The sequence below is a fragment of the Oryctolagus cuniculus genome, chromosome 2, assembly GCF_051225735.1.
Source record: "Oryctolagus cuniculus isolate XC-2025 breed Fujian yellow rabbit chromosome 2, ASM5122573v1, whole genome shotgun sequence".
Classification (NCBI taxonomy): Eukaryota; Metazoa; Chordata; class Mammalia; order Lagomorpha; family Leporidae; genus Oryctolagus; species Oryctolagus cuniculus.
In genome coordinates this window covers 94825429-94851807 of record NC_142868.1, presented here as the reverse complement: position 1 = coordinate 94851807, position 26379 = coordinate 94825429, and the positions used below count along the sequence as shown (strand labels likewise).

Below are 26379 nucleotides of genomic sequence, written 5' to 3'. Positions count from 1 at the left end.
TTAGCAAGTCAGTCTTTTTATTTGTAGATTTTTGAAAGGCTTATTTGTTTGAAAGGCAGAGTTACACAGACAGGGAGAGAGAGAGACAGCATGAATCTTCCATCCGGTGATCCACTCTGCCAATGGCTACAACAGCCAGGGCAGGGTCAGGCCAAGGCCAGGAGCCAGGTGCTTCTTCCAGGCCTCCCACATGAGCACAGAGGCCCCAGGACTTGTTCCATCTTCCACCGCTTTCCCAGGCCATTAGCACAGAGCTGGATTGCAAGTGGAGCAGCTGGGACACACCCACATGGGATGCCAGCATCACAGGTGGAGCTTAACCCACAACGCTACAAGGCCAGCCCTTCTTTTTCAAATAGATTTACTTTCATTTTACTTGAAAGGGTTGGGGGGGCATCTCTCATCTGCTGGTTCACTCCCCAAATGCCAACAACACGTGGGCTGGCCCAGGCTGAAGCCTGAAGCCAGGAACTCCATCTGGGTCTCCCACACTTGAGCCATCAGCTGTGCCTCCCTGCACACCAGTGGGAAGCTGGGATCAGAAGTGGAGCTGGGATTCTGCTATGGGATGCAGGTGTCGCAAGAGCACCCCAACCTGCAAGCCTGTGAGTTTTACAGAAGGACACCAGTTCACATAGGCAATGACCACCACATCCACACCCCAGACCCCCAACGCCTCACCTTCCGGAGCTCTCTGCGACAGTAGATGCTCCCGTGAAGTTAACCTGGGGGGCAGGTGATCGGACCAGCGCGGGTACCAGGACAGACGTCCACAGCCTGCTTTTGTGTTCCCCAAGAGTAACGGGACTGAGGGCAGACCATGTTACAATGACATCGCCTGCCAACACCTCCTCCCTCCCCACCCGACAACCACCCAAGTGGCTGCAGAGCATGGAAGTAGCGAGAGGCCACAGCAAGGGACCCCCTTCGGCTTCTGCCAAGGCACGCAGGGCCCTGCGCCACCGTCAACCCCAGGAAACACAGGACACAGGACAGCTAAGACTCAACTTCATTGTCATTTAAATAGAGAGGCGACTTCACGTGTCACACGCGCGCACACACACACACAAAGCAAACAGCCCGAGGCGGCACCGGCCCGCGCATGCTGACCCACAGCTGGGCAGGGCTGCACGCCACAGCCTGCAGCCCGGGGATGGACGGCCACTGCACGGATGTGTAGGCCTGCAGGTCCCACAGTCCAGACCCTTTGCTGCTTCCCGGCGACGTCCCTGGAAGCTGGGTGGCCCTCGACAGGAGCCAGCAGCTGCACTTGAAGCCTGGACAGACGCGTGCTGGCCGCCTCTCTGTGGGAATGTGTGCACGGGCGGACACGCAGGGCCCGCCGGGCTGCTGGGACGGTAAGCCCGCGCGTTTCCGCGAAGCACAGCGCGCCCTACAGGAAAACCACGAGGACTGCCAAGTCGGCAGCAAAGGTGGCCCCCAGCGGGAAAGGAAACACCCGCACCAATCCTGCCAACAGGACTCCAGGCACACTGGTCCCAGGGCTGGGTACTCGCAGCCCCTCCTTTGTCTGCGCGCACAAAGCACAGCACACCACCACCCCTTACGCTGTATGTTATATGTAAGTATTGAAATGGCTAACTCCCACGGAACTAGAATAAACCCCACTGGGGAAGGCCGAGGGGCTTCCCTTGCAGGTTTCTGAAACCGCGCTGTCACCTGCCTCTTGCAGCACTGATTTATTCAAAGATTTCAAGGATTTTTTTTTTCTTTTGGTCCTGAACCCAAGGTGGAGTGGGAGCTACCTCGTGTCCATCAACACTCAAGGACCGGCCGTACCCTGCAGGGAAAGCGCTCGTCTTCATGGGGCGGCTCAGGGAGCGCCAGGCAGGCGGGCTGGGGACCAGGCCCGGCCCAGCACTGCCCTGCACAGCCACGCGGGACCCCCGGGCTCCGGCTGTGGTTGGCCCCCTCTGCCCCAGTGCCACGGCACAGACATGTGGCTGCTCTGGGGGTGACGGGAGCAGCACTTCCGCGGCCGGTTTGCCTTTTCTGACTCCTGTGAAGGCTCGGCTCGCAGGGAAAAGGCCGGGGCCGGGCCCTGCACCAGGAACTGAGTTCAATGGTCTGGGACGAGGGAAAGACGCGCTATCTGCAACCATCAGTGCAGGATCCGGCCTCGCCGGTCTTTCTTCTCCCTCTCAAGTCAGATCCTCCACTGGCCTTTCTTTGACACACATTCACGTTTCTTCCTTTCTTCTGCCTTAATCAAGAGTCCCTTAGCTGGCTTTAGGCGACCGCAGCCACGCCAGCGACCCCTGCTGGCCCTCCTGGGTGCGTGCTGTTCCATCGCCGCCTCTGCCTTGGAGGACCAGGTGGCTCTGAGTGGGTCTCACTCCGTCCGCTTCTCCGTGGGACCCGATTCCCTCCGTGAGCTCCGGGGTGCGGGAGCTACAGAAGACAAGGGGCAGGTGGGTCCTGCAGGGACTGACCTAGGAGACAGGTGGGTTTTTTTTTTTTTTTTTTTTAACTTTTAGACAAGGAAGAAATGAAAAAGTTCGTGACTGTTCCCTGGGCAACACTCTCCGCCTCTCAGGTTCGAACTTGGAACTTTCCGGCTTTGGTCATGTACTTTATGCCCTTAAAGGGTTTGTACTTCTCGCCATACATGTCCAGGCGGTTCACTTTGAGTCCTGGAAGGAAGGGAGGGAGGGAGGGAGGAGACAAGAACAGGCTATGAGTGCGAGTCCAAGGAGGTGGGCAGTGTAACAGGGCACTGGCACCGGGGGGGGGGGGGGTGTCTGCTCTCGCTGGGACCACGTCTGCTGAGCTGAGGGGCCTGACACTTGGCACATGCTCTGCGGTGAAACGGTGCTGCGACCAAACTCCCTGTGAGGCGCGCGCTTCCTCGGGGAAAGGGCAAAGCCACCTGCAGCCCGGACAATTAGGCCACCATAGGTTTTCGGACCCAAGAAATAAATCGCTAACAAAATTAATGATACACATTATAACTCAATGAATTAATAGATGAATACATCATAAACATTCTCACTGTACCAAGCAAAAAATATTGTAGATTGCATAGAAAAATTGTATAGAGAGAAACAATTTATTTTTCTAAGCAACTGCATAGAGCGTAACAGTTTATTAAATGTTTGAAGATGAAGTGCTGGGGTGCTGGCCTCGTGGCACTGTGGGCTAAGCCACTGCCTGGGAGACCAGGATCCCCCTGTGAGAATGCTGGTTCAAATCCCACTGCTCCATTTCCGCTCCAGCTCCCTGCTCAACGCGCCTGGAAAAGCAGCGGGAGATGGCCCAAGTGCATGGGCCCCTGCACCCATGTAATCTTGGAGTTCCTGGCTCCTGGCTCCTGCCTGGCGCAGCCCTGGCTGTGTGGCCATTTGGGAAGTGAACCAGCAGATGGAAACTCACTCTCTCTCCCCTCCTCTCTCTGTAACTCTGCCTTTCAAATAAATAAATAAATCTCTTGGGAAAACCTGTTTCGAAGAGTTTCACAGACACATCATGAAGCCGTTCTGACTAGTAACTTGCAATTACCAACCTCCTAAGGCAGGCACAGGCTACAGTGCAACCCAATCGGTGCAGAGTAATGAAATCATAAATAGGATGAATTTAAATAAATACAAGCAAACGTGAAGCTGGCTGTGGCTGGGAGGGAGGCGCGGAAACACCTCTGAGTTTCCCGCTGAGAACGCAGCTCACGAGGGCAGGCCGTGGATGGGGCTGGCACCAGCCCGCGGGCACTGCAGGGTGCCAAGGCTGCTTCTCGCTCGTGTCTGTCTCTCAGACACTTTTATCCAGGCCACCTGGGCCAGCTTCACAGTAAGGACTGCCACCCTGCCCCAGGAAGGGGCTGGAAAAGCTGTCACTCAAGATCCCAGATCTTGACCTAAGGGAACCCCAGCCTATCCCAGGGAGCAGGGGAGGCGCAAAGCGGGCCGCCTACCGGAAATGGCCAGCTGCTGGATCTTAAACTGCAGGTTAACCGTGGGGTTCTCGTCGGGCTTGGGCGCCCCGGCTTGGAGACTCATGGTTCCCTTGAGACTCGGCAGCTTCTGGGGGTTTATTTTTCCTACATCCCAGGACAGCATCTTCAAAGGAAGAGGAAAAAGGACAAGTGTCGTCGCTTCCAGCAAGACGACGGTCCCCAGGGCGCCCGGCCACGGCTGCCAAACAGCCGGCTTGCCCCTCACCTTTGTCACGGGGTCGAAGGTGTGCGTGCCCTGCGACGGCGTGAGGCTCATGTTCAGGACGCCCTTGGGCATCTGGCTGCTGACCAGCACCCCCTCTATGGTCTTCCCCATCGTCTGCTTGGGCCCCACCGTGATCTCAAAGCGGCCCAGGGCACTGCTGTCCCGGAAGCTGATGCTATGTTTCACGTACACGGGAATCGCGACCAGACTGCAAAGGAGCAGGACAGAGACCCCGGCCAGTGAGGGGGCTGGGAGGGCGGCGCCGGCCCCCACACCCGGCTGGAGAGGCGCTCTCCTCACGGGAGACCCCAGCCAGCTGGTGAGGCGCTCTCCGCACTGCCAGCGCCCTGCTGAGAGCGTTCTCTCCCACACCTGGGTCCCCACTGCTGACCTGGGAAACTGAACACAGGAATCGCTACGCTGTCTTCCTTCTGAAGCGCTAAGGCGCCGTCGGGAGACTAACTCTCCTAGCGGCCTGGCCGCTGGGCCGACTGTGACAGCAAACCCGCAGGCCCCCGCATTTGCAGGCTTCCATCCGTGTGACATGCATGCCTCCTGCGGCTTTTGCAGTTTCTTGCTGTGGTCTGACCACACCTGATGCTCACAAAATCCTCTGAGTGGGGTAGGTTGTCAGGATTTGACAGGAGAGACTCCGGAGAAGTCAAATAATCCGAAAATAAAAGTGGCTCCTAACACTGAGTCCTTCCTGGGTGCAGTCATGACGCTAACGCTTTCTATCCATTTAATCCCGCATCCCTGCACCCACGGGTAGGTCTGAAGTAGGTGCTGATTTCACAGTTTAGAGTTGCTCTGAGTCAGGGGGACTGAATACAAGGATTTTTCAGATTCTATCTGAGAAACAATATTCCCTAGACGTCTAACAAAAAAATAATAGTATCAAACTTAATGAGCACAGGGGCTGGTGCTGTGGCGCAGTGGGTTAAAGCCCTGGCCTGAAGCACCGGCATCCCATATGGACGCTGGTTCGAGACCCGGCTGCTCCACTTCTGATCCAGCTCCCTGCTATGGCCTGGGAAAGCAGCAGAAGATGGCCCAAATCTTTGGGCCCCTGCACCCATGTGGGAGACCTGGAAGAAGCTCCTGGCTCCTGGCTTCAGATCGGCACAGCTCCAACCGTTGCAACCAAAGGGGGAGTGAACCAGTGGATGGAAGATCTCTTTCTCTCTCTCTCTGCCTCTCCTTCTCTCTCTGTGCAACTCTTTCAAATAAATAAACAAATCTTTAAAAAAAAAAAAAACTTAATGAGCACATAGTTTGCCTTCCACACTGCTAGATCCTCCTAACAAGGAGGATTTCATTATCTTCCACGTAAAGAAAAGAAAACAGGGCCGGTGCCGCAGCTCACTTGCTTGATCCTCCGGCTGTGGTGCCGGCATCCCATATGGGCGCCGGGTTCTAGTCCTGGTTGCCCATCTTCCAGGCCAGCTCTCTGCTGTGGCTTGGGGGGGCAGTGGAGGATGGCCCAAGTGCTTGGGCCCTGCACCTGCATGGGAGGCCAGGAGAAGCACCTAGCTCCTGGCTTCGGATTGGTGTAGTATGCCAGCCATAGCGGCCATTTGGGGAGTGAACCAATGAAAGGAAGACCTTTCTCTCTCTAACTCTGCCTGTCAAAAAAAAGAAAAAAAAGAAAAGAAAAAAAAAGAAAAAGAAAACAGATACTAAGGGCTGGGTGCTTGGCACAGTAGTTAAGGTGTCCCAGGAGACACCTGCATCCCATATGGGAGTGCCTGGGCTTGAGACCTGGCTCCGCTCCTGATCCCAGGCTCCTGCTAATGCACGCTCCGGGAGACGGCAGGTGAAGGCTCGGGGAGTCGGTCCCCGGCAACGTGTGAGACCCGGATGGCCTGATCCAACTCCGGCTATTGTGGGCACTTGGGGAGTGAACCAGCGGATGGGAGATTTCACTATCTGTCTCTCTGCTTTTCAAACACATGCATACATACATGTGTGTTTGTGTGTGTATGCCAGCCCCTGAAATATTTTTTAAAAATTAAAATGAAAAAAGCTAATCCTTTTAAAAACAGAAAGAGAGAGAGAAAGAGAGAAAGGGAGAAAGGGAGAAAGGGAGAAAGAGAGAAAGAAAAGAAAAGAAAAGAAAAGAAAAGAAAAGAAAAGAAAAGAAAAGAAAAGAAAAGAAAAGAAAAGAAAAGAAAAGAAAAGAATGAAACGGAACATGAGTTAAGCAACTCACCTAAGGTTACCCAATTAGTAACTACAGAGTTGGAATCTGAACCCAGGTAACGCCAGCCCAAGCTCCTAATCACGGCAGGTATTGCTTCCACACCCAGAATCCACCCGGAGCGGTCAGAGTGCTTACTTCTGTGCACTGACATGGTAAGAGAGCAGGCGGAAGTTGCCGTCTGGAGGGATGAAGGAGAGGATCCGCTCCGATTCCCAGCGCTTGAACCGGACACAAGGGTGGAAGCTGACATCATCCAACAGCCTGGGGTTCTACAGTCACCAGACAAGGACGAGCGAGAAGCAGGCATTACACACGCAGCGCTCCTTCAGGGAATGCTCTAGACGCTGCTTTTCTCTCTCTCTCTCTCTCACACAATTCCATTCTCGCCACACTGTCTCTCCAGCAGCACGTCATGTCCCATCCAAAACCGCCTCTCCACCCGGGGTTTACCATGAAGGACAGTGTCAGGTCTGGCATTCCCGTCAGCTTGACACAGGCGTCAATGACCCCCTGGATCTCGGCAGTGATGGTGGAGCCTGCGACAGGAACAGCACGCACAACAGAGGAGGTCACCAGGGCGCTAACGATGGCTCAGAAACTGAGTCGCCGAAGAAGACGCGGAATCGCAATGGGAGGAGGGTAATACCAGCAAGTCGGCACGAGAAGGGCCCCTTTGCATCCCGGCACCTGTGAGAACGCGTGAAAGCACCCACCTGACTTATCAATGATAGCATCGATCTCTTCAATCACATCAAAGTAGGCCTCGTTATTGGTGTACTTCACGCCAGTCCGCCGCCACGGCACCACCGACAGCTGTCCGGTCGGAAGCTGGTCTCCCACATTGGTGCTTCCTGAGAGACAGTATGAGTGCTTTACAGCTGGCACTTGAACGCTGACTTGATTCTAATCAACCACAGAACATCCCCTGCCGACCTCCGGGCCCTTACGTTCATACACACAACTGAAGACTCTTTCAAGGAGGAGAGGAGAGACTGCTCCACTTCCACGTGGGGTAACCCAGTCCGTTTTTAAAAACTCCTTGTCACCACCTGGTCTGCCTTCCCAAGCAGAATAAAGGTTAAAAAAAAAAAAAAGGTTACAGCGACACAGATATCACATTTTGATTTTGAAAGTAACCTGAACTTAGTATCTCAAATGTCACAACAGCTCCTGGCTTAAATAATATATTAGCTTTCAGTAGGGTTGGAATCTACATATTGCCATGAAACTTTCATGGGTAGAAGAGTACCCTACTTAGTAGGAGGCAGGTTCTTGGGTACATTTAAGGTAGGTAAAAAATGCTTCCATCAACACGATCCATCTCACACCCGTACTGGAACTCAGGAAAAATACAAGTAGACCTTCCCTTGTCCATAAGAGTTAGTTGTAGAACAATAACCTGACTTGTCCTCCACATCCACTGGCCAGGCGTGAAAAACATTTTTAATTCAAAGGTTTTATACTGCAGTAATCACTATAACTAATTTAAATATTGCCTCTATTTCTTCCTGCTGTTGCTTGCATCTTAAAAAAAAAAAAGATTTGTTTATTTGGAAGTCAGAATTACAGAGAAAGAGAAGCAGACAGAGAGAGGGAAGTCTTCCATCTGCTGCTTTATTCCCCAAAGAGCCACACAGCCAAAGCTGAGCCAATCCGAAGCCAGGAGCCTGGAGCTTCTTCTAGGTCTCCCACACAGGTAGCAGGAGCCCAAGCACTTAGGCCACCTTCCACTGCTCTCCCAGGCCATAGCAGGGAGCTGGATTAGAAGTAGAACAGGGGCCGGCGCTGTGGCATAGCAGGTAAAGCCACCGCCTGCAGTGCCGGCATCCCTTTAGGGTGCCAATTCTAGTCCCAGCTGCTCCACTTCCTATCCAGCTCTCTGCTATGGCCTGGGAAAGCAGTAGAAGATGGCCCACATGGGAGACCCGGAAGAAGAACCTGGTTCCTGGCTTTGGATCGGCGCAGCTCCAGCCATTGCAGCAAATTGGAGAGTGAACCAGCGGATAGAAGACCTCTCTTTTCTCTCTCTCTGCCTCTCTGTGTAACTCTTTCAAATAAATAAATAATCTTTATTAAAAAAAAAAAAAAGGGGCCGGCGCCGTGGCTCACTAGGCTAATCCTCCGCCTTGCGGCGCCCGCACACCGGGTTCTAGTCCCGGTCGGGGCGCCGGATTCTGTCCCGGTTGCCCCTCTTCCAGGCCAGCCCTCTGCTGTGGCCAGGGAGTGCAGTGGAGGATGGCCCAAGTACTTGGGCCCTGCACCCCATGGGAAACCAGGATAAGTACCTGGCTCCTGCCATCGGATCAGCGCGGTACGCCAGCCGCAGCGCGCCTGTCAAAAAAAAAAAAGAAGAAGAAGAAGAAGTAGAGCAGCCAGGACTTGAACCAGAGTCCATATGGGGTGCCAGTGCTGCAGACAATGGGGTAACCTGCTGCACCCCAGTGCCGGCACCCTGCTTGCATCTTTTTAATCCAAACAAAGAAATACTAGACAGACATTCAGCATGTTCACAAAAACCTTCCAGTTTTCTGAAAGTGGTTCTCAGACATCTTTTTCTATGTTGAAGTGAGAAACAAGATGTAAACAACTTCACAATATTCAAAAATGCTTCAGGCACTAACAAAGTGCTTAAGGCTTAAAATTAGCTGAAAATTCCTCAAAATTTGTTTTCTTAAAAATAGGCCCTATGTATGATAACGTATCATCAAGCTGTAATAATTAAAGCAGTGTGGTAGTTCAATACTAATGCCTAAAACCAAATTAAGAAGCTATAATGACTCAGTACAAGACAAAATGTCATTTCAGAACAGGGGAAAGGGGTACATTATCCAACACATGGCACCAAAATACTGACTACAATTCTAGAAAAACAAACACAGAGCCTTACCTCATGGCATACGCCAAAATAATTTTCAAATAAATTGAAGGATTGAATTTTAAAAATGTAACCATAAAAGAACTAGAAAAAAATGTACTTGTTAAAAAAGAACTTCCCTTATCTGAGATCAGACATTATCCTATGTTTTCTTCTAAGAATTATACAGTGTGTGCTTAACTCTTCAATCCAATCGGGATTTATTCTGTATATAGCAAAAGTAGAATGGCTTTTTTTTTCCATACTGACCCAGTATAACATATTTAACAGTTGGTCCCTGGTCTATATAAATGGCCACATCCATTTATACCAAATTCCAAAAAGCAAGGATCTGTTTCTGGACTTTCTATTTTTACTGAAATGAGCTATTTGTCTGTGAATGGCCAATACCATATTTTTAACAAAATACATCTTGTTTCTACTAGGTTACATTTTTTCCCACTTGCTGTCTTTTTACAAAATGTTATTTTCAAAACTGCCCGGGCTCTTCCAGTCTATCTGTTCCACCAGTTTTTGTCTCATTGCTGAATGAACGTAGTATCTTGACATCTGACAGAACCAATCGTTCCAACCCTGTGTCATTCTTTGACAAAACTGCCCTAGTTGTTCTTGCGCCCTTATACTTTCTTTAAATGTATTTTTCAATCAGTTTGTCAAATTCCACAAAAACCCATGTTTTCGCATTAAACAAGACCCAAAATGGAAAACCTTATGAAGTAGAAGGATTAATGTGGCTAACTCAAAGTATTTAAAGTGTGGCTAAGCAAATAATACCACAAAGATAAATGGAAACTGTTAGTATTATTGAGAAAAAGTCTTTTAAATTAGTATAAAAAGAATTTCAACAACAAAAAAATGGACAAAAAACTCCCCACAAAATGGTAAAACAGTAAGCACTAGAACAGGTTTTTACGTCCTTAGTCACAAAAACATGATACAAAGAAACTATCAAATTCTAAAGAACAAAGCATATCAACAATAGGGTTGGTAATGGGGCTCAGAGATTACTATAGAAAGTACAAACTAACATAAGTTTTCTGAAGGACAATTTAGCATACTGCATTCAAGCCCTTAAAATGTACACACCCCTCGACCCGGCATTTCACTTCTAGGAATGAGAAGAAATCCTCCTAGTCGTGCACCAAGCTTCAGCTTTAAGAACGGTAACCCCTGGTTTTGCTTCATTTTTTAACATGTACTTATTTGAAAGAGGTGTGGAGAAAGAGGGAAAGACTGAGAGGCAGAGACGGAGACCCATCTTCCATCTGCTGTTCACTCCCCAGACGGTGTCCGCTGCTGCTTTCCCAGGCCATCAGCAGGAGCTGGATCAGAAGTGGAGCAGGGGCTGGTACTGTGGCACAGCGGGTAAAGCACCCGCCTGCAGTGCCGGCATCCCATATGGGCGCTGGTTTGAGTCCCGGCTGCTCTACTTCCAATCCAGCTCTCTGCTAATGGCCTTGGAAAGCAGTGGAAGACGGCCCAAGTCCTTGGGCTCCTGCACCCATGTGAAAGATCTGGATGGAGTTCCAGGCTCTTGGCTTTGGCCTGGCCTAGCCCTGCCTATTGCAACCATTTGTGGAGTGAACCAGGAGACGGAAGATCTCTCTGTCTCTCTTTCTCTGTCACTCTTTATTTTTTTATTTTATTTTTTTTAAAGATTTATTTATTTATTTTCAAGTCTGAGTTACAAAGAGAGAAAAGGAGAAGCAGAGATAAGTCTTCCATCCCCTGGTTCACTCTGTAGTTGGCCGCAACAGCTGGAGCTGCGCTGATCCGAAGCCAGGAGCCAGGAGCCAGGAGCCTCTTCTGGGTCTCCTACACAGGTGCAGGGGCCCAAGGACTTGAACCATCTTCCACTGCTTTCCCAGGCCATAGCAGAGAGCTGGATAGGAAGTGCAGCATCCGAGACTCGAACCTGCACTCATATGGGATGCCGGCGCTGCAGGTGTTAGCTTTACCCACTATGCCACAGCGCCAGCACCATACTCTGCTTTTTAAGTAAATAAAAAAAGAAAGAGAGTGATTTTCACGTTCCTCTGTGTGCCTTTCTGTATTTCCAAACCCTCTACAATGTTTCCTCTGTAATCAGAAACACACACACACACACACACCCACACACCCACACACATATATATATATAAATGTGTAACAAAAATATTATTTCAGGTTACAGTCAAAGCTGTGAAGACTAATTAAAAGCACACAGACACTTGAGATCTCCAACGACAAGCATAAAACAAGCACCGCACGGGCCAGGATGGGGGCGGCCTCCTATGGGCGTCCCCTCTTCCGTACCTGTTATGGTGTTGACGACTGTTCGCAGGATGGTGGGAGGCTTTATCAGTTCTTTGAGGATGTTGGACTCGGTAGCCAGTGGAAACCCATTGTCCAGCATCTCTTCCAATACCTCATATACAACAACCACATTGTCTTTGATCACTGGCTCTGAGCACACTCCAAAATAATCCTGGGGGGAGATACAAGCAGCAAAAAATCAATGTTCCGGGGCAGGCGCTGGGGCGCAGTGGGTTAAAGCCCCGGTCTGCAGTGCCAGCATCCCATATGGGCACTGGAACTGCTCCACTTCTGATCCAGCTCCCTGCTAATGCGTCTTGGAAAGCAGTGGAGGATGGCCTAAGTCCTTGGGCCCCTGCACCCGCATGGGAGACCTGGAAGAAGCTCTTGGCTCCTGGCTTCAGATGAGATCGGCTCTGCTTATTGCGGCCATTTGGGGAGTGATGGGGATTTGGGGAGCAGATGGAAGACCTTCTCTCTCTCTTTCTCTCTCTGTCTGTCTTTACTTCTCTCTGTAACTCTTTCAAATAAATAAAAATAAATCTTAAATAACTGTTCTCAAGAGTAAGGATCCGGTCCTGCCCACATGCGTTTGCTTGGTGTCTTTGGGGTAGTTTCCTACGAGGCAGTGGAGCAAACCACGGTTCTCCAGCAGCGGGATGAGCAGAGAGAACATGGGACTGGCTGACAGTACTGGAGTCGTCGTAGCTGCTTCTATAAATTCCAGGACAGGCGTACATCAGCTAAGACACTAAAATCAGGGTGTGTCCTTTTGCTTTTTCAAAGACCTTGCTTATTTGAAAGGCCCAGTCACAGGGAGAGGGCCAGGCAGGGAGATCTTCCTTCTATCTGCTGATTCACTCCCCAGATGGCTACAACAGCTAGGTCTGGGCCCGGCTGAAGCCAGGAACTCCATCCTGGTCTCCCACGTGGGTACAGGGGCCCAGGAAGTTGGGCCATCTTCCAGCGCCTTCCCAGGTGCATTAGCAGGGAGCTGGATCAGAAGTGGAGCAGCCAGGACTCACACTCTGACGTGGGATGCCGGCATCGCAAGCAGAGGCTTAACCCACTGTGCCACAATGCCAGTCCCGTTCCTTTACTTTTAACAATTGCCTCAAAAATGACGAACTCTCGGGGGAGTGTTTAGCCAAGCAGTTAAGACGCCCACAGCCCATGTCTGAGTGTCTGGGTTCGATGCCCACCTCTGGCTCCTCCTGCAGCATACCCACCAATGCAGACCCTTGGAGACAGCAGGCGATGGCTCAAGTAGTTGGGTCCCTTTGCCCACAGGGAGACCTGGATTGCATTCCTGACTCCTGCGTTCAGCCTGCCCAGCCTCAGTTGTTGCAAATATTCATTCTGCCTCTCAAATTTTAAAAACTACACGTTCTGAAGTCCCAGATCTCCAAATTGACAACTTCACTTTCCCAAACTCTTCTGTAGCTTCAACTGGATTAAACAACTTTCCTTCCTGACAATAAATTATATAATATTGGTACAGCAACATGAGGCACCTGCTGAATTTCACCAATGGCACTGCTCACAGATGAGAGATGACAAAATCCTAACAAGGTCCATTTCCAGTAGTTTAAGATGCTAACTACTGAGTTCTTTAAGTTCCTCTACCTTTTGCAGCTTCCAATTTTTTGGCTTCCAATGTGCAAAGGAGCTGGAACACACTATGATAACTGGAATCCCAGAATGATAGTACTATCAGGGAGTATTTGTAGGAGGAAAACTTAGGAAATATAGATTTTAATTCCTTGGGGAATGCTGCCCTCAACGTGTGATGTAGCCACAGCCAAAGAAAGGGCTCTGCCTGGCTTTTCAATCTCTACCAGCATTTTGCCCTTGTCTCTTCTTGGGTTCCACAGTTCCTCCACGCACATTCGGTCACATTCATGTGACTAACTCAAGACCTCACAGGACAGCAGTCAAACCGCACAGCCTTGGCTTCTCATGTCTCACTGGAGACCCGCGGACAATCACAGGGGTTTAGAAGCTGAGTGACTCTGTCAGGGAGAGGATCCCACTGTCTGAATCTGGAGCCTAAAATCCTGGGGTGCTCTGACCCTGCCCTAATTTACCTCCCCACACCCCATTCCCAAGATCTTCACACCCGTCTGATAGGCAGAACTCAAAACGGAAACTGTGCCTTGTCAAATGTGTCACCTAAACCCTTACGGGCGCCCATTTCCCAGTCGGAACCTCTGCAGGCAGAACGCACCACGGCACTCACACGCTATGAGTGGCCACCCCAAACCCACGATGGACGCCGCCTTCACAGAGCACCCGGGCCAGAGACGCTGAAAACTGTCATCACTTAGCTTTTCTCCTTTTTCTTGAAACACTTAAGCACTTGTTCAGGCAACTCAAAGCAAGACAGCTAACAATGGCTAGTATCAAGCCCACTACATCTAAAAGCTCTACACTCCTCTAATACTTGAGAGAAAAGTAGGACCAGAATACAAAGGCTGGGACAGCTTTCTCCTGCAGCAGGTTCAACGGATTCAAGCTGTCACTCTGGATGCAGCCCTCACTTCAATAAATCGATATAAGAACCTCATCAGAGGGGAGAAGTGATCAAGGTCACAGTTTTGATTTTTGAAAAAGTTTCTTGGGGTCAGTGCTGTGGTGTAACAGGTGAAGCTGCCGCCTGCAGTGCTGGCATCCCATATGGGTGCTGGTTCAAGTCCCAGCTGCTCCACTTTCAATCTAGTTCTCTGCTATGGCCTGGGAAAGCAGAAGATGGCCCACGTCCTTGGGCCCCTGCACCCACGTGAGAGATCTGGAAGAAGCTCCTGGCTCCTGGCTCAGGTCAGCCCAGCTCCGGATGTTTTAGCCACTTGGGGAGTGAACCAGCAGATGACATCTCTCTCTCTCTGCCTTTACCTCTGCGCCTCTAACTCTTTCAACTAAATAAATAAATCTTAAAAAAAAAAAAAAAAGAAAGAAAGAAAGAAAGAAAGAGTTTCTTAACCAGGCTGAGGACAAAGGAAACGGGCACAGACAGACATTCTGCATTTCGGGCGCCCCCCCCCGCCCCGCACACGGACCTGGAAGGTGTCCACTACTCGGTGAAGGAACTCGATGACGAACAGAGGCGGGACCTCCGTCTGGATCACGGCCACGAAGAAGATCTTGTGGCGGTACACACTGAGGAGGTAGTGGTGAGGCGTGGGGATGACCGGGGGCACGTTCTCTGCCTCCGTGGCCCTCTCCTGCGCCTCGAAAAAGTAATCACACACGGAACGGCTGACCACACTTTTCCAGTGCTTCTCCAGGAAAATGTCCCCCGAGGAGTTGATCAAGAAGAGACTGTGGATCATGGTGAAGGCGGCCAGAGAGGGGAGAGCCCTCTTCCGCCTGGGAGCCTCCGGACTCTGCCGACGTCTGCCCTAGAAACAAAGCCAACGTTGGTTTCATTCACACCCAGCGCCTTGTGGTCCCAGACTCACCCAGTTCTCAAGACCAGGCTCACAGGAGCCTGAAACACCCCTCCCTCGAATCCCTAAGCATCAGAGCTGTCACCTGTCAGTCAACAGCGGATGAGGCCTCCCGCTTCTCTTTACCATGGCCAGGGTTAAGGCCATCTAAAATACCACAGCTCTGGGCAACTATTGCTCCTCAGCTGGACCAGAGGCTCCTTGAAGGCAAAGAGCCAGGTCTCGTGTTTTGTTTGTTTTTAAAGATTTATTTATTTATTTGAAAGACAGAGTTACAGAGAGGCAGAGGCACAGGCAGAGAGAGAGGGGGGGGGGGTCTTCCATCCGCTGGTTCACTCCCCAGATGGCTGCAACAGCCAGAGCTGTGCTGATCCAAAGCCAGGAGCTTCTTCCGGGTCTCCCATGCGGGTGCAGGAGCCCAAGGACTTGGGCGACCTTATACTACTTTCTCAGGCCCTAGCAGAGAGCTGGAGCAGAAGTGGAACAGCTGGGACTTGAACTGGCGCCCATATGGGATGCTGGTGCTGCAGGCTGGGGCTTTAACCCGCTGAGCCACAGCACTGGGCCCTGTTTGTTTTTACTCAGTGCACAGTATTCCCTTTGAGCACAGAGGTTTCAAAGAATATCAATGGATTCGATGTCATGTTTTGGCCAAAAATCCTACATATACGAGACATGTGCACCTGGGGGCAGGTCTTGGTTTAGCAGCTAGCACAACCCTCAGGATGCCTCCATCCCATATCAGAGCCCCTGGGTTCAACGGCCAGCTCCACTCCCAATTCCAGCTTCCAGCTACACGCACCCTGGGACGTAGAAGGCGAGGGCTCCAGAGATCAGCTCCCGGCCACTCCTGTGGGGAGACCCGGATAGAATTCCCAGCTGCCGGCTCCGGCCTGGCCCAATCCCAGCAAACTAGCCTAACGGGAGATCTCTGTCTACTTCTCTGCCCTTCAAATAAATTTTTAAAAAGCACATTTAAAAATAAAAAGATGTGTGGGGAGCAACTCGGACTAGACTGTTACTGGAATTAAGACTTATTCTATGCATCTGCTCTCCCACAATATGGCGCTGAGAAGGGAGAAACAGCTTCTACTCAGCTGCCTCCAGTTCAACCAATAAACAGCAGGACTTGCTCCTGATTGGAGGAGAGCAGCGTACTCGGCGTGTGGGTAGCAGAGTTGGGATTGGTGGAAGAGGACTATAAAGGAGGAGAGAGACAACATGCACCAGGAACACCTGAGGAACACCTGAGCAGCCCCCGAGAGAGCTGGCCGGAGGTGTGCCGCTCCCCCGCGGAAGTGGGGAAGGTGGCAGGGGGCACCGCCCTTCCACGGAGGTGGAGGGACGGTAGCCAACCCGGGAAGAACCAGCAGCAAACCCGGGGAGGGCCGAGCAGACAAAAGAACAGCGCAGGGCCGGCGCCGCGGCTCACTAGGCTAATCCTCCGCCTAGCGGCGCCGGCACACCGGGTTCTAGTCCCGGTCGGGGCGCCGGATTCTGTCCCGGTTGCCCCTCTTCCAGGCCAGCCCTCTGCTGTGGCCAGGGAGTGCAGTGGAGGATGGCCCAGGTGCTTGGGCCCTGCACCCCATGGGAGACCAGGAAAAGCACCTGGCTCCTGGCTCCTGCCATCGGATCAGCGCGGTGCGCCGGCCGCAGCGCGCCAGCCGCGGCGGCCATTGGAGGGTGAACCAACGGCAAAGGAAGACCTTTCTCTCTGTCTCTCTCACTGTCCACTCTGCCTGTCAAAAAAAAAATTAAAAAAAAATAAAATTAAAAAAAAAAAAAAAAAGAACAGCGCAGGGTCCTGTGTTGTTCCTCCACGAAGACGGGGAGCGACATAATGGTGCCGTGACTCGGATAGGAAGTCTAGGCAGGGTTTAGTGTCGTTCCTCCATGAAGAGGGGGAGCGACAAGATGTGCAGCTTAATGTGGCCATGTGAGACACTGACTGCGTGCTCTAAGACACAGAAAAGGGCTGGGTGGCAGCATGGCGGGCTAAGCCACCGTCAGATGCAGCCCATCTGGGCCCAGGTGGGAGTCCTGCCTGCTCCACTTCTGACCCAGCTCTCCACTGACGGGTCTGCGAGAGCAGCAGGAGCCGGTGGAGACCCGGATGAAGCTCCTGGCCCAGTCCTGGCCGCTGTGGCCATCTGGGCAGTGAAGCAGCAGATGGAAGATCTAATTCTGCCTGTCAAATACATAAAAAGAGACAGGGCCGATCTGGAGGGCTTGCACGAGAGGCGGAATTTCCAACACCTCACCCCTAATAATTCCGACTATACACCGGAATCCTTGGGATCCACAGTGTTAACTCCACGTGACCGGCTTATTTCAACGTGACCAGAGACGCAAGTTCCCTAGCGGCTCACGGACAGGGCTCCGCCACCGCGGCCTTCGTGTGCGGGGACCTCAGGCTCCGGGCGCGAGAACCCCGGGTCTCCGGGGGAGGCGCCTGCGCCGGGCCCAGGCGCGCAGAGGCCGCGGGCCGGACCCCTCGGCCCCTGCACAGCCCGCGCCGCGCCCCGAGTCTGGGCACTCGGGGGCTGGAGATGGACGCTGGACCCAGCGGTGGGCGCGCACGCGTCGCCATGGCAACAGGGCCCGCCCCTCCCTCCGCCATCGGACTGGAGTAGACCGCCTCAGCGAGCCCCGCCGCTCAGCCCTTCACCTCTCCCCACCACAGCCCACACCCCCCGAGGGTGGGCCCCGCTGGAACCCGCGACCCTGCCTCGCCCGCCCCGCCCCGCCCCCGCCCGGAGGTTGCCAGCCCTCCTCACCCGGCCTCTTCACAGCGCTCAGCGCTCCGCCGTGAGGGAAGCCCCGCCCTCGCCCCACCCCCACCCCGCGCGCTCCGCCCGCCGCTCGCCTGCTGATTGGCCGGCCCTCCCCCCGCGCCCGCCCTCCCGCGGCGGACGCCTCGGGCCGCTGATTGGGCGTCGCTCTGCCGCTCCTGCGCTCTGATTGGGCGCTCGTCCTACGGCTTGCGCCTCCAATTGGCCCTTGTGGAGACTTTGGTAGTCTCCGATTGGTGCGGCTCGGCGGCGCCGGGCCCTGATTGGAGGTCGAGGACAGTCCTCAGTTGGAAGGCGGTGCCGGAGAGGGAGGTGATTTCCGGGGCGCCCCGTGGGTAGTGCTGAAGCGGGAACGCTAAGACCCTCCGTTTGATAAATGCTTGTAGTGGCGGCCGGGCGGCGCGGCGGCTAAGACGTCCGCATCCCACGTCCGAGCGCCTGGGTTTGGGTCCCAGCTCCATGCTGATGGCACTCTGGGAGGCTGCGGGTGACGGCCCGGATGCCTGGGCCCCTGCATCCCTCGTGGGAGACCTGGATCAGGCTCCTGGCTTTGGCCTGGCCCAGCCCTGACTGTCGCGAGAGATCATGTGGGGCGTGAACCTGGGGTGGAAGACACACACACACACACATGGCCTACACACCACCTGCTTGGCCTAGGACAAGGCATTTCACTTCTCAGAATCCGTTTCCCAGGACCGGAAAATGCAGGGATTAGGCAGGCTTCTCTCCAAATTGCTTTGGCGCTGTGATGACTTGGATGCGATTTTTAGATTAAGTGACTCATGTCATTGTGATCCAGAGAGCGTGGTGGAGCCGCCAGCAGCAGGGTTCGGCTGACGTTCTTCTCAAAGTGAATCATTAAATGAGATGAGCTGCGGCAAGGGTTGGTGCTGGTGCCTGGCCGAGCTGAGTGTCTGGCTAAATGGAAAACAGGTGAGGGTGATGACGTGGCCCTACCTGATGCCATACACTTTGGTAAAATGGAGCACCCGTGGCAGCCCCTCCACACACAAGGCCATGGATCGTTCTTTGCTATAGAGTTGGCTAATTATAAGCCAGAGGCAAACATAGCTGAATGGCGTGGCCTGGTGTAAGTGTAGAGGCTTTGGTGCCGCAGCACCGGGGTTCAAATCTTGCACCAACACTTAACCACCGGTGTGAACTTGGGAGGGTAGCCACGCTTCTCAAAACTCCAAGCTCCTCGTGTCTGAAATAAAGATACTGAGCGTACCTACTTCGTGGAGCTGTTGAGAAGACAGGTAGAAAGGCATTCACAACTGGTATTACCTACAGAACCACGCAAGATACAGCATGTGATTGCTAAGTAATGTGTCTGCGATGCAGAAATGTGACCCCTGCTGCGGGCATTTCTCTCGCAGTCATCCACTGCACCCACGTGGGGCAGGGGCCCAAAGGATTGGGCCATCTTCTGTTGCTTTCCCAGGTGCGCTAGCAGGGAGCTGGATGGGAAATGGAACACCCAGGACTCAAATCAGTGCTCATGTGGGATGCTGGCGTCACAGTTGGCTGCCACTGCACAACGCTGGCCCCAAGTTGGTAGGTATTTAAAGCCATGAGACCAGACAGATGACAGAGGGAGTGAGCACACAGACACAAGAGGACAAGGGTCCAGGCCACTCCACATATCAGAGTTTATAGAAAAGAGATGACCCTCATTAAAAGTCTCTTAGATGAGAGAATTGCAGTGAGTACCTAAGGAGCGCCCCAAGTTCAAACACCTGGTAAGTGGCAGAGCTGGGAGTGAAGGACACGGCAAGTTCAAAGCAATCGCTAGAGTCCATACCTCCTGCCTCTTATCAGCCAGGAGGCCCTGGAAGAAATGTGAAGTAGGAGAGGGCCAACTCAGAGTGACCGTGTGTGAGGGGTGGCTGGGCCAGGAGGATACGGAGACCATGGCAGCCGCCCAGGAGAGGGCCGCAGACTGCTGCGGCCGGGATGGGCGCATTGCAGAGAAGTTGGACAAGCTCGGAGCTGTCCCGCGGGAGGGAAAACAGCAGGGCTTGGGGAGCCATGGGATGGGAGCGTGAGGGTTCTTCCCAGGTTTCTGATTGAGCAACAGCCCTAATTCAGTCACAGCCAATGGCCCAGGGTCATATACAAAGCTCACACACAAATACTTCTTGACTTGTATTAAGTAATGTGGGATGTGGGGGCTTTGTTAGGCGGTCACAAAACACACCAAACACCAGAGTAAGGGAAAGGGTTCATTGGGGAAAACCAGCAGGCTGGAGGGAAGGGGCGAAGGAAAAAGAGAGAGTATAAGACAGAGAGAGAGAGAGAGGAGAGGAGCTAGCGAGGAGAGGAGAGAGAGCAGAGAGGTGAGAGGGGTAGAGAGCAGAGCTGAGAGCACAGAGCGAGCGAGAGAGCCACATGTAAAGAGAGAGCGTGTGTCTGGGAAGCGGGTCTAACATCCCTTTTCCAGGGGGTGGTCAGGGAAGCAGCAATAGCAAATCCCATTAGGATGGGGGTGGAGCTTGACACCGGGCCACCTGGCTTCCAGCAATGGTGGCGGGGGCTAGAGCCTAGGATGGTGTCAGGGTATAGGTCGCGCCATAGATAAGACTGCGCCATTTTCCTAACAGGCTTGAGCTGCACCTTTTCATGATTTTAAGGGAAGCCACAGGAAATCATTGGTGAGTGGCAAATCTTGTTTTACACCTAAAAATGTCTAGGAAAAAGTTTTCTAAACTGCCACTGACAAAGCACTGTAGGGTTTTTTGTTTTTTAATTTTTATTTGAAAGTCAAGAGTTACAAAGAGAGAAAAGGAAAGGCAGAGAGAGGTCTTCCATCTGCTGGTTCACTCCCCAATTGGCCACAACAGCTGGAGCTGCGCTGATTAAGAGCCAGGAGCATCTTCCGGGTCTCCCACGCAGGTGCAGGGGCCCAAGCACTTGGGCCATCTTCCACTGCTTTCCCAGGCCATAGCAGAGAGCTGGATCGGAAGTGGAGCAGCCAGGACTCAGACCAGCGCCCATGTAGGACGCCGGCACTGCAGGTGGCAGCTTTACCCGCTACACCACAGTAACAGTTCTCATCATAGAGAATTGGTTTTGTTTTATTTTGTTGTTTTTTCCCCCAGAAAAGCCCCGTCCCAGCTATCAGGGTCGCTGGGAAGGTTTCTTTCATTTTTGGCCTGATCCTTGCAACAGACCTCAGTAGAGGCCCCCCACAGAGGGAGGGGAAAGCTGCCCGGCGTGCCTGTGTTCTCACAGAGCTGCCACCTGGCACGTCCTTTCTTTGGCTTATGCCATCGGAGGAGATTTTCTGCAGCCCCAGAGCCCCAGCCATCTGTTTCCTCCTCTGTGAAGCCTGTCCCAAGTGTGTGCTGTCCCTGCCTTGGAGGTGACTGTTCCCTGCCCTGTGAGCGAAGAGCATCTCAGGGCACTGGCACCTGCAGTGCTTCTGCCATGACTTGGACCCACGTCCCATCTCCATAACTGGACTCCGTCACTTTGTGAACCCATCGTGCGTGGCTTGCAGTGAGTACATTCCTTCAGTCCTGGCTGCTGCTCTCAGCGTGCTAGACGGGGCAGGCTCGGTGTCCCTGTGAGTCTTCAATGCCAATGAGACACACTACTTTATCGCTTCGTTCCCACGGCACCACAGAGACCAGGGTGGACACGGATACCAAGCTTGTCTGAAGATGAAGACGATGGAACGGAAATGACCCGAAAGAGTAACCTGCAACTCATCCTGTCGTTCACACGGTGATGTCATCAGGGCAGCTTGGGTCTCCACAGGGGGGCACCCTGCTTCCAGGTGGCAGAGAATCTCCTACCCAGAAGCCTCCAGTAAGCCAGTTTGCATTCCCAAAACTCAACTGCCGGTAAGGAGACCTCAGCATCGCCCCCAGGGCACTCTCTCAGGGAAGTATTCAGGGGAACCCAAGACCTTGGTGGTTAGCCAGCCACAGGCCCCACTCATACCTCAAGGCCATGGCGTTCTAGGCTTGTCCCGACTGCTCCTGTATTCTTTTCCACACACTTCGCCTTAGCTCTTTGAATGACGACGGCTCTCAGTTTTGAATCTCCAACCCCAGCCTGCTCACATAAGTCCACACCTACTCACCCCGTTTCCTATTTGACTTCTCCACTTGGGTGCCACACAGATTCTTTAACGGGTCTGTGAGAACGAGTTCCTTCCTGCAGTTCCACCACCTTACCTCTAGGTGTCGCCATCTCCGTAAATGACACCACCACCACCACCCTACACTCAACTGCTCAAATCAGTCTCTCTAAGTCATCTTTAAATCTCCCATTACCCTCGACCCCTCAGCTAGCTCAGAAGCAAACTCTGACGATCCTACCCCCTAACACACGTCAGGAGTCCATCCTGTCTCCAACTGCCATGTCGGCCCGCTCACCACCACCTCTGTGCTGGTCTCCCACTTCCATCCGAGCCCCCTTCAATCTGCTTCCTACATGGCAGCAAGAGCAGGCTCTTAAAGCTTGGCGGTGTCCCTGCATTCACAGGGGATAAACCCAAATGTCTTTACCCCTCTTTACCTGTCCTCTCCCATCTCTCCTGATGAACCTCGCACCTCCCCCCGCACTCCATCACCCCTGCCTCGGTTCTGAGTCAGTGTCAGAAACTCCATTTTTTGAACCATCACCACCGCCTCCCGGGGTGCACATCAGCAGGAAGCTGGAATCAGGAGCAAAGCTGGGAGTCAAACCCAGGACCTCCAGTGTAGGTCATGGCCATTTCCACCAGGCGCTCATGGCTGCGCCAACTACTCGCCCCTCTAGCCATTCTGAATAACACCCACCACAGCTTCCTGTATTTATTTCTCTGTTGTCTTTTTTTTGTCCTTCTTCTCCGAGCTGTCCGTCAAGCATCACATCTGTCTTGCTCATCCTTATAGCCATTGCCTAACACAGAGCCTGGCACCCAAGAGGCCTTTAATTCACCAAACTGTTCTGATCACCTTCTATTCACCTGCTGATGAAGGGAGATCCCTGCCAGAAGAAAAGAATGCAATGGCCAACTGCATGACACGGGACACACTGGACAGAGGCAGGGGACAGCTGCTTATCCGTGAGAGACCAGGATACTCTCACCACCGAGAGGAGAATGCAGTGTGTCCTCCGAGGAGCTCCAGGCCTGCTCTGGAGCAGAGCAGACCATCGGGGCTGTGGGAGACAGGGGGACAGGAGGGCATGGGATTGGCGTGTTTGAGTCATTTCACAGGCTGAGAGGACGGTGAACCCCAGTGAGCTGAGAACTGCGTGGGGTCAGCCGAACCAGCTGACAGTAGAACTAGCCAGGCAGTGAGCCGTCCCTGCTGCATGGATGGTGACAGTAGGGGAGCTCAAGGTTGGAGCTTCGGGCCCTGGGATGCTCAGAGATGTCGAGGCAGCACTTGAACTTTTAGGTCGTACCACATACCAGTCTAGCCAGACACAGCCCATAGCGGGGAGTCGGGAGGAGCTTATTTCTTTATGGGACTGGATGAGTCAATTATTGTTTACTATAAACCCCTGATGTTGTATGCTAATATGAGCATACAAGTAGCTGGTAAATGTTCAAAAAATAACATTGAATAAAACTGAATTCCTAACCTACATTGTTATCCCAAACAGGAGCCACCATGGGCTGCATTCACTGCATATAACAGAAAGCAAGGGGCTGGCGTTGCGGTACAGCAGGTTTAAGCCACTCAAGACACCAGCATGGCATTTCAGAGCACCGGTTCAAGTCCCGGCTGCTCTGCTTCCAATCCAGCTCCCTGATAATGTGCCTTGGAAGACAGCAGAAGATGGCCCAAGTGCTTGGGCCCCTGGCCCAGCTCCAGCCTTTGTGGCCACTTAGGGAATGAACCAGCAGATGGAAGATCTCTGTCTCTCTCTCTCTCTGTCAGTCTGCCTTTGAAATCAATGAAATAAGTTTTGTAAAAGAAAACCAGAAAAACAAGGCAACACTGAATAGTGGTTGATTTTTTCTCTCATGAGAAGTAGGGGGTAGGAAATCCAGGCCTGGAATGGCAGCTTCCCTCAGAGACTCGGCTTCTCTTAGCTTGTCATTCCACCATCTCTAGGATAGAACTTTCAGCCTCATGCTCACAGCACTGTTCCCATGGCTCCAGACATCAAGCAGTATTCCAGGTACAAAGGGAAAAAGACAAAGAGCAAAAAGGCATGAGCTAACTGAATCAACTCCCTTTAATGCATTTTCCTGGAGTCCTACTCACATTATATTGTCCAGAATTGAGCTAAAATATGTGCCAGGAATGTGTTTAGCTGGGCACATGCCTACTTGCACACCCTTGTCCCCAGATGGGACTCTGTCAATAATGAAGATGAGAGACGAGACTAGATAGGCAACTGAACAGGCTGTCCACAGTCAGGGGAGAGAACAGGGCAACTGCACTCGAGGAATAAACTGGATATTTTAAGTAAGGTCTGGAATTGAAGGATGTAGGGGAGGTGGCCTGGAAAACAGGAAACTCCACCAGACAGCTTTTATTTAATCTCATTAGAAAAAAACCAGGTCCATACTGAAAAGAATGCCCAGTAAGTGATGGCCAGGGAGGGGTAGGACGAGCAGTCACAAGGCCATAGTCACAAACTGGCAGAGTGATCACAGGCAAGTCCTCTAGATGAGCCTCTGGTCTATAAAATGACAGGACTGGACTAAATTACTCCAACTCTAAGATGTCACTGTAATGGTGGTCTCCAGTTGTTTAAATTAGGTGACAAATGGAAGCTTAGAGAGAAGACAGATAAAGCAGAGGTGCTCTGGCCGACACAGGGATCAGAATGCTGGAGTTGTACTCGGCCTGGTTTTCATTCCCGAACTTCTCCATAGCCGCACACAGTTCGTGGGTAACTGTAATGGAGCGATGCGTATGCAGTATTTATTGGTAAACATCACACTACTATTACTGTCAGAAACGAAAACTGCTGTGACATGATCATAACAATCTTTTGAAGATTTATTTGAAAGGATGAATGATAGGAAGGGCTGGGGAGGGAGGGAAGGGGGGGGGGGGGAGAGATCTTCCATCTGCTAGTTCAGATGCTTGCAAGGGCCAGGGCTGGACAAGGCCAAAGCCAGGAGGCAGAAACTCCACCCAGGTCTCCCACAGGGGTAGCAGGGCTTACCCTGCTGTAACCAGCTCCACAATAACCACCTTCACCGCTTTTTTTAAACTATCAAATGAGCTAACTTAGAGTTTCAAATTGTGACAGTCAATCAGCGGAGAAATACCGAATCTCACAACAACAATGACAGAATTTCCTCCAAAATCTACCAGGGCAGAGAGGAGCATGGACTATAAAGGAAACGTTCCAGGGGAACATACTATTATTTTCGAGCTGTTATTTAGATAAGAATTGTTTTCAGAGGAGGAAATTTAAAAAGAACACAGCCTTTGCTTGTCTCCTGTGTGCCGGACTTGGCTACTTCCTGTTTATCAAACTGTGATTGTCAGCAATTGGAAGCAAAGACAAGATCTTACCTCCTGCCAGGCACCTGCTGGGCTTCATCTCTCGTTACACTTCGAGCATTTCCAAAGTTTCTGCAGTGTTCTTTTCATCCCTTGGAAATTACCTTTTAACTTTATTAGACAATAACAATAACAACAAAAAATCTCCATGAGATCTGAAGTGGCTAAACCGCTCCGACCCTTTAGTTTTGGGTAAGATTTCCTGACTAGTCCGTTTCCCCACCCACACGGCTTCCGAAGTGGTGCTCTCTTCTCCCCGCACCAGACGCCTCATTTCCCTGGGCTCTGCATTTTCTCTCGCCACTGCCATCTTTTTTTTTTTTTTTCCTGCCATCTGTTCCAAAACAAGCCTCCGGGGCAGACCCCAGGTGCAGGGCTGCTGTTCTCTGAACCCCAGATCCCAGACACCTGCAAGTCAAAGCTCTTTTTTCTTTTTAACGTTTACCAAGTTCCTCCGTCAGAGCCAAGCATTCACGAAAGGTTATACGTAACTTTTCCAGTCACACACCGGAAGTGAGATGCGGCTGAGAAAAACACAGGCCGCGGTCGCGCCCACAAACACCCGCGTCGGCGCCTCTCGGGTCGGGGAGCGGACGCCGCTCTGTGCGCGTGCGCGTGCGTGTGCGCCCCGCCCCCCGCCCCAGCCCGCCAACGGCGGCGGCGCGCGCGGCGCGCGCTTCAGGGGGCGGAGCGTCGGCGCCGCCGGGCCCCGGTCGCTCGCGGGCGCGCGGCCGCAGAGGGTGGCGCCGTGGGGTCTGGGGCGGGGGACACCCCCGGTGCTGTGTGCGGGCGGCGTGCCCGGGCGCGGACCCTCCTTCGACGGACGCCACAGCGTCTGAGGTGACGGCCGAGGAGAGAAGCCCGCCGGGAAGCCGGGCCCGGGTCGCCTCGGGGTGACGCTGTGGTGCGACGGAAACCCGCGAGGCTTGCATGCCCTGGAGACAAAGCGGTGCCTTCCCGTGACGACAGCTGCGAGAGCCACACGCGCCATACGGCGGGCCGGGCGGGGGTCGGCGGGTGGGGGAGGGGCGCGGCAAGCGGGCGTCGCGGCCGGCTGTCAATAGCGGGGTGGTTGCCGTGGCGACGAGCCCTCGTCCCACCCCCACCCCCGGGGGGGCAGCTGA

At 52.8% G+C, this 26379-nt stretch overlaps 1 protein-coding gene across 7 annotated transcripts; it reads right to left on the bottom strand.

Moving 5' to 3' along the window:
• Window positions 1-25853, bottom strand: AP3M2 (adaptor related protein complex 3 subunit mu 2). Of its 7 annotated transcripts, XM_008273918.5 has the most exons (11): window positions 25701-25839; window positions 25268-25366; window positions 14605-14946; window positions 11549-11720; window positions 7326-7436; window positions 7092-7229; window positions 6829-6914; window positions 6514-6647; window positions 4176-4383; window positions 3929-4073; window positions 1-2654 (listed from the first exon to the last, which is right to left on the bottom strand). In XM_008273918.5, the coding sequence occupies exons 3-11, from the start codon at window positions 14875-14877 to the stop codon at window positions 2554-2556; spliced, it is 1368 nt and encodes a 455-aa protein (XP_008272140.1). In that variant the 5' UTR covers window positions 14878-14946; window positions 25268-25366; window positions 25701-25839; the 3' UTR covers window positions 1-2553. The 7 variants fall into 7 exon arrangements, with proteins under 7 accessions (XP_008272140.1, XP_089182053.1, XP_069924715.1 ...); XM_089325927.1 differs by lacking the exon at window positions 7326-7436 and having other exon boundaries at window positions 25748-25853; XM_070068614.2 differs by lacking the exon at window positions 7326-7436.
• Between the last annotated feature and the right edge of the window lie 526 nt (window positions 25854-26379).

What these genes read in the sequence shown, in the direction of transcription:
- AP3M2 (XM_008273918.5), bottom strand. Translation starts at nt 14,877, where the DNA reads ATGATCCACAGTCTCTTCTTGATCAACTCCTCGGGGGACATTTTCCTG. An exon ending in AGTCGTCAACACCATAACAG is followed by an intron (nt 7,437 to 11,548) that starts GTACGGAAGAGG and finishes CTGCTTGGGAAG; the next exon opens with GCAGACCAGGTGGTGACAAG. An exon ending in ACCTGACACTGTCCTTCATG is followed by an intron (nt 6,648 to 6,828) that starts GTAAACCCCGGG and finishes TGGTGACTGTAG; the next exon opens with AACCCCAGGCTGTTGGATGA.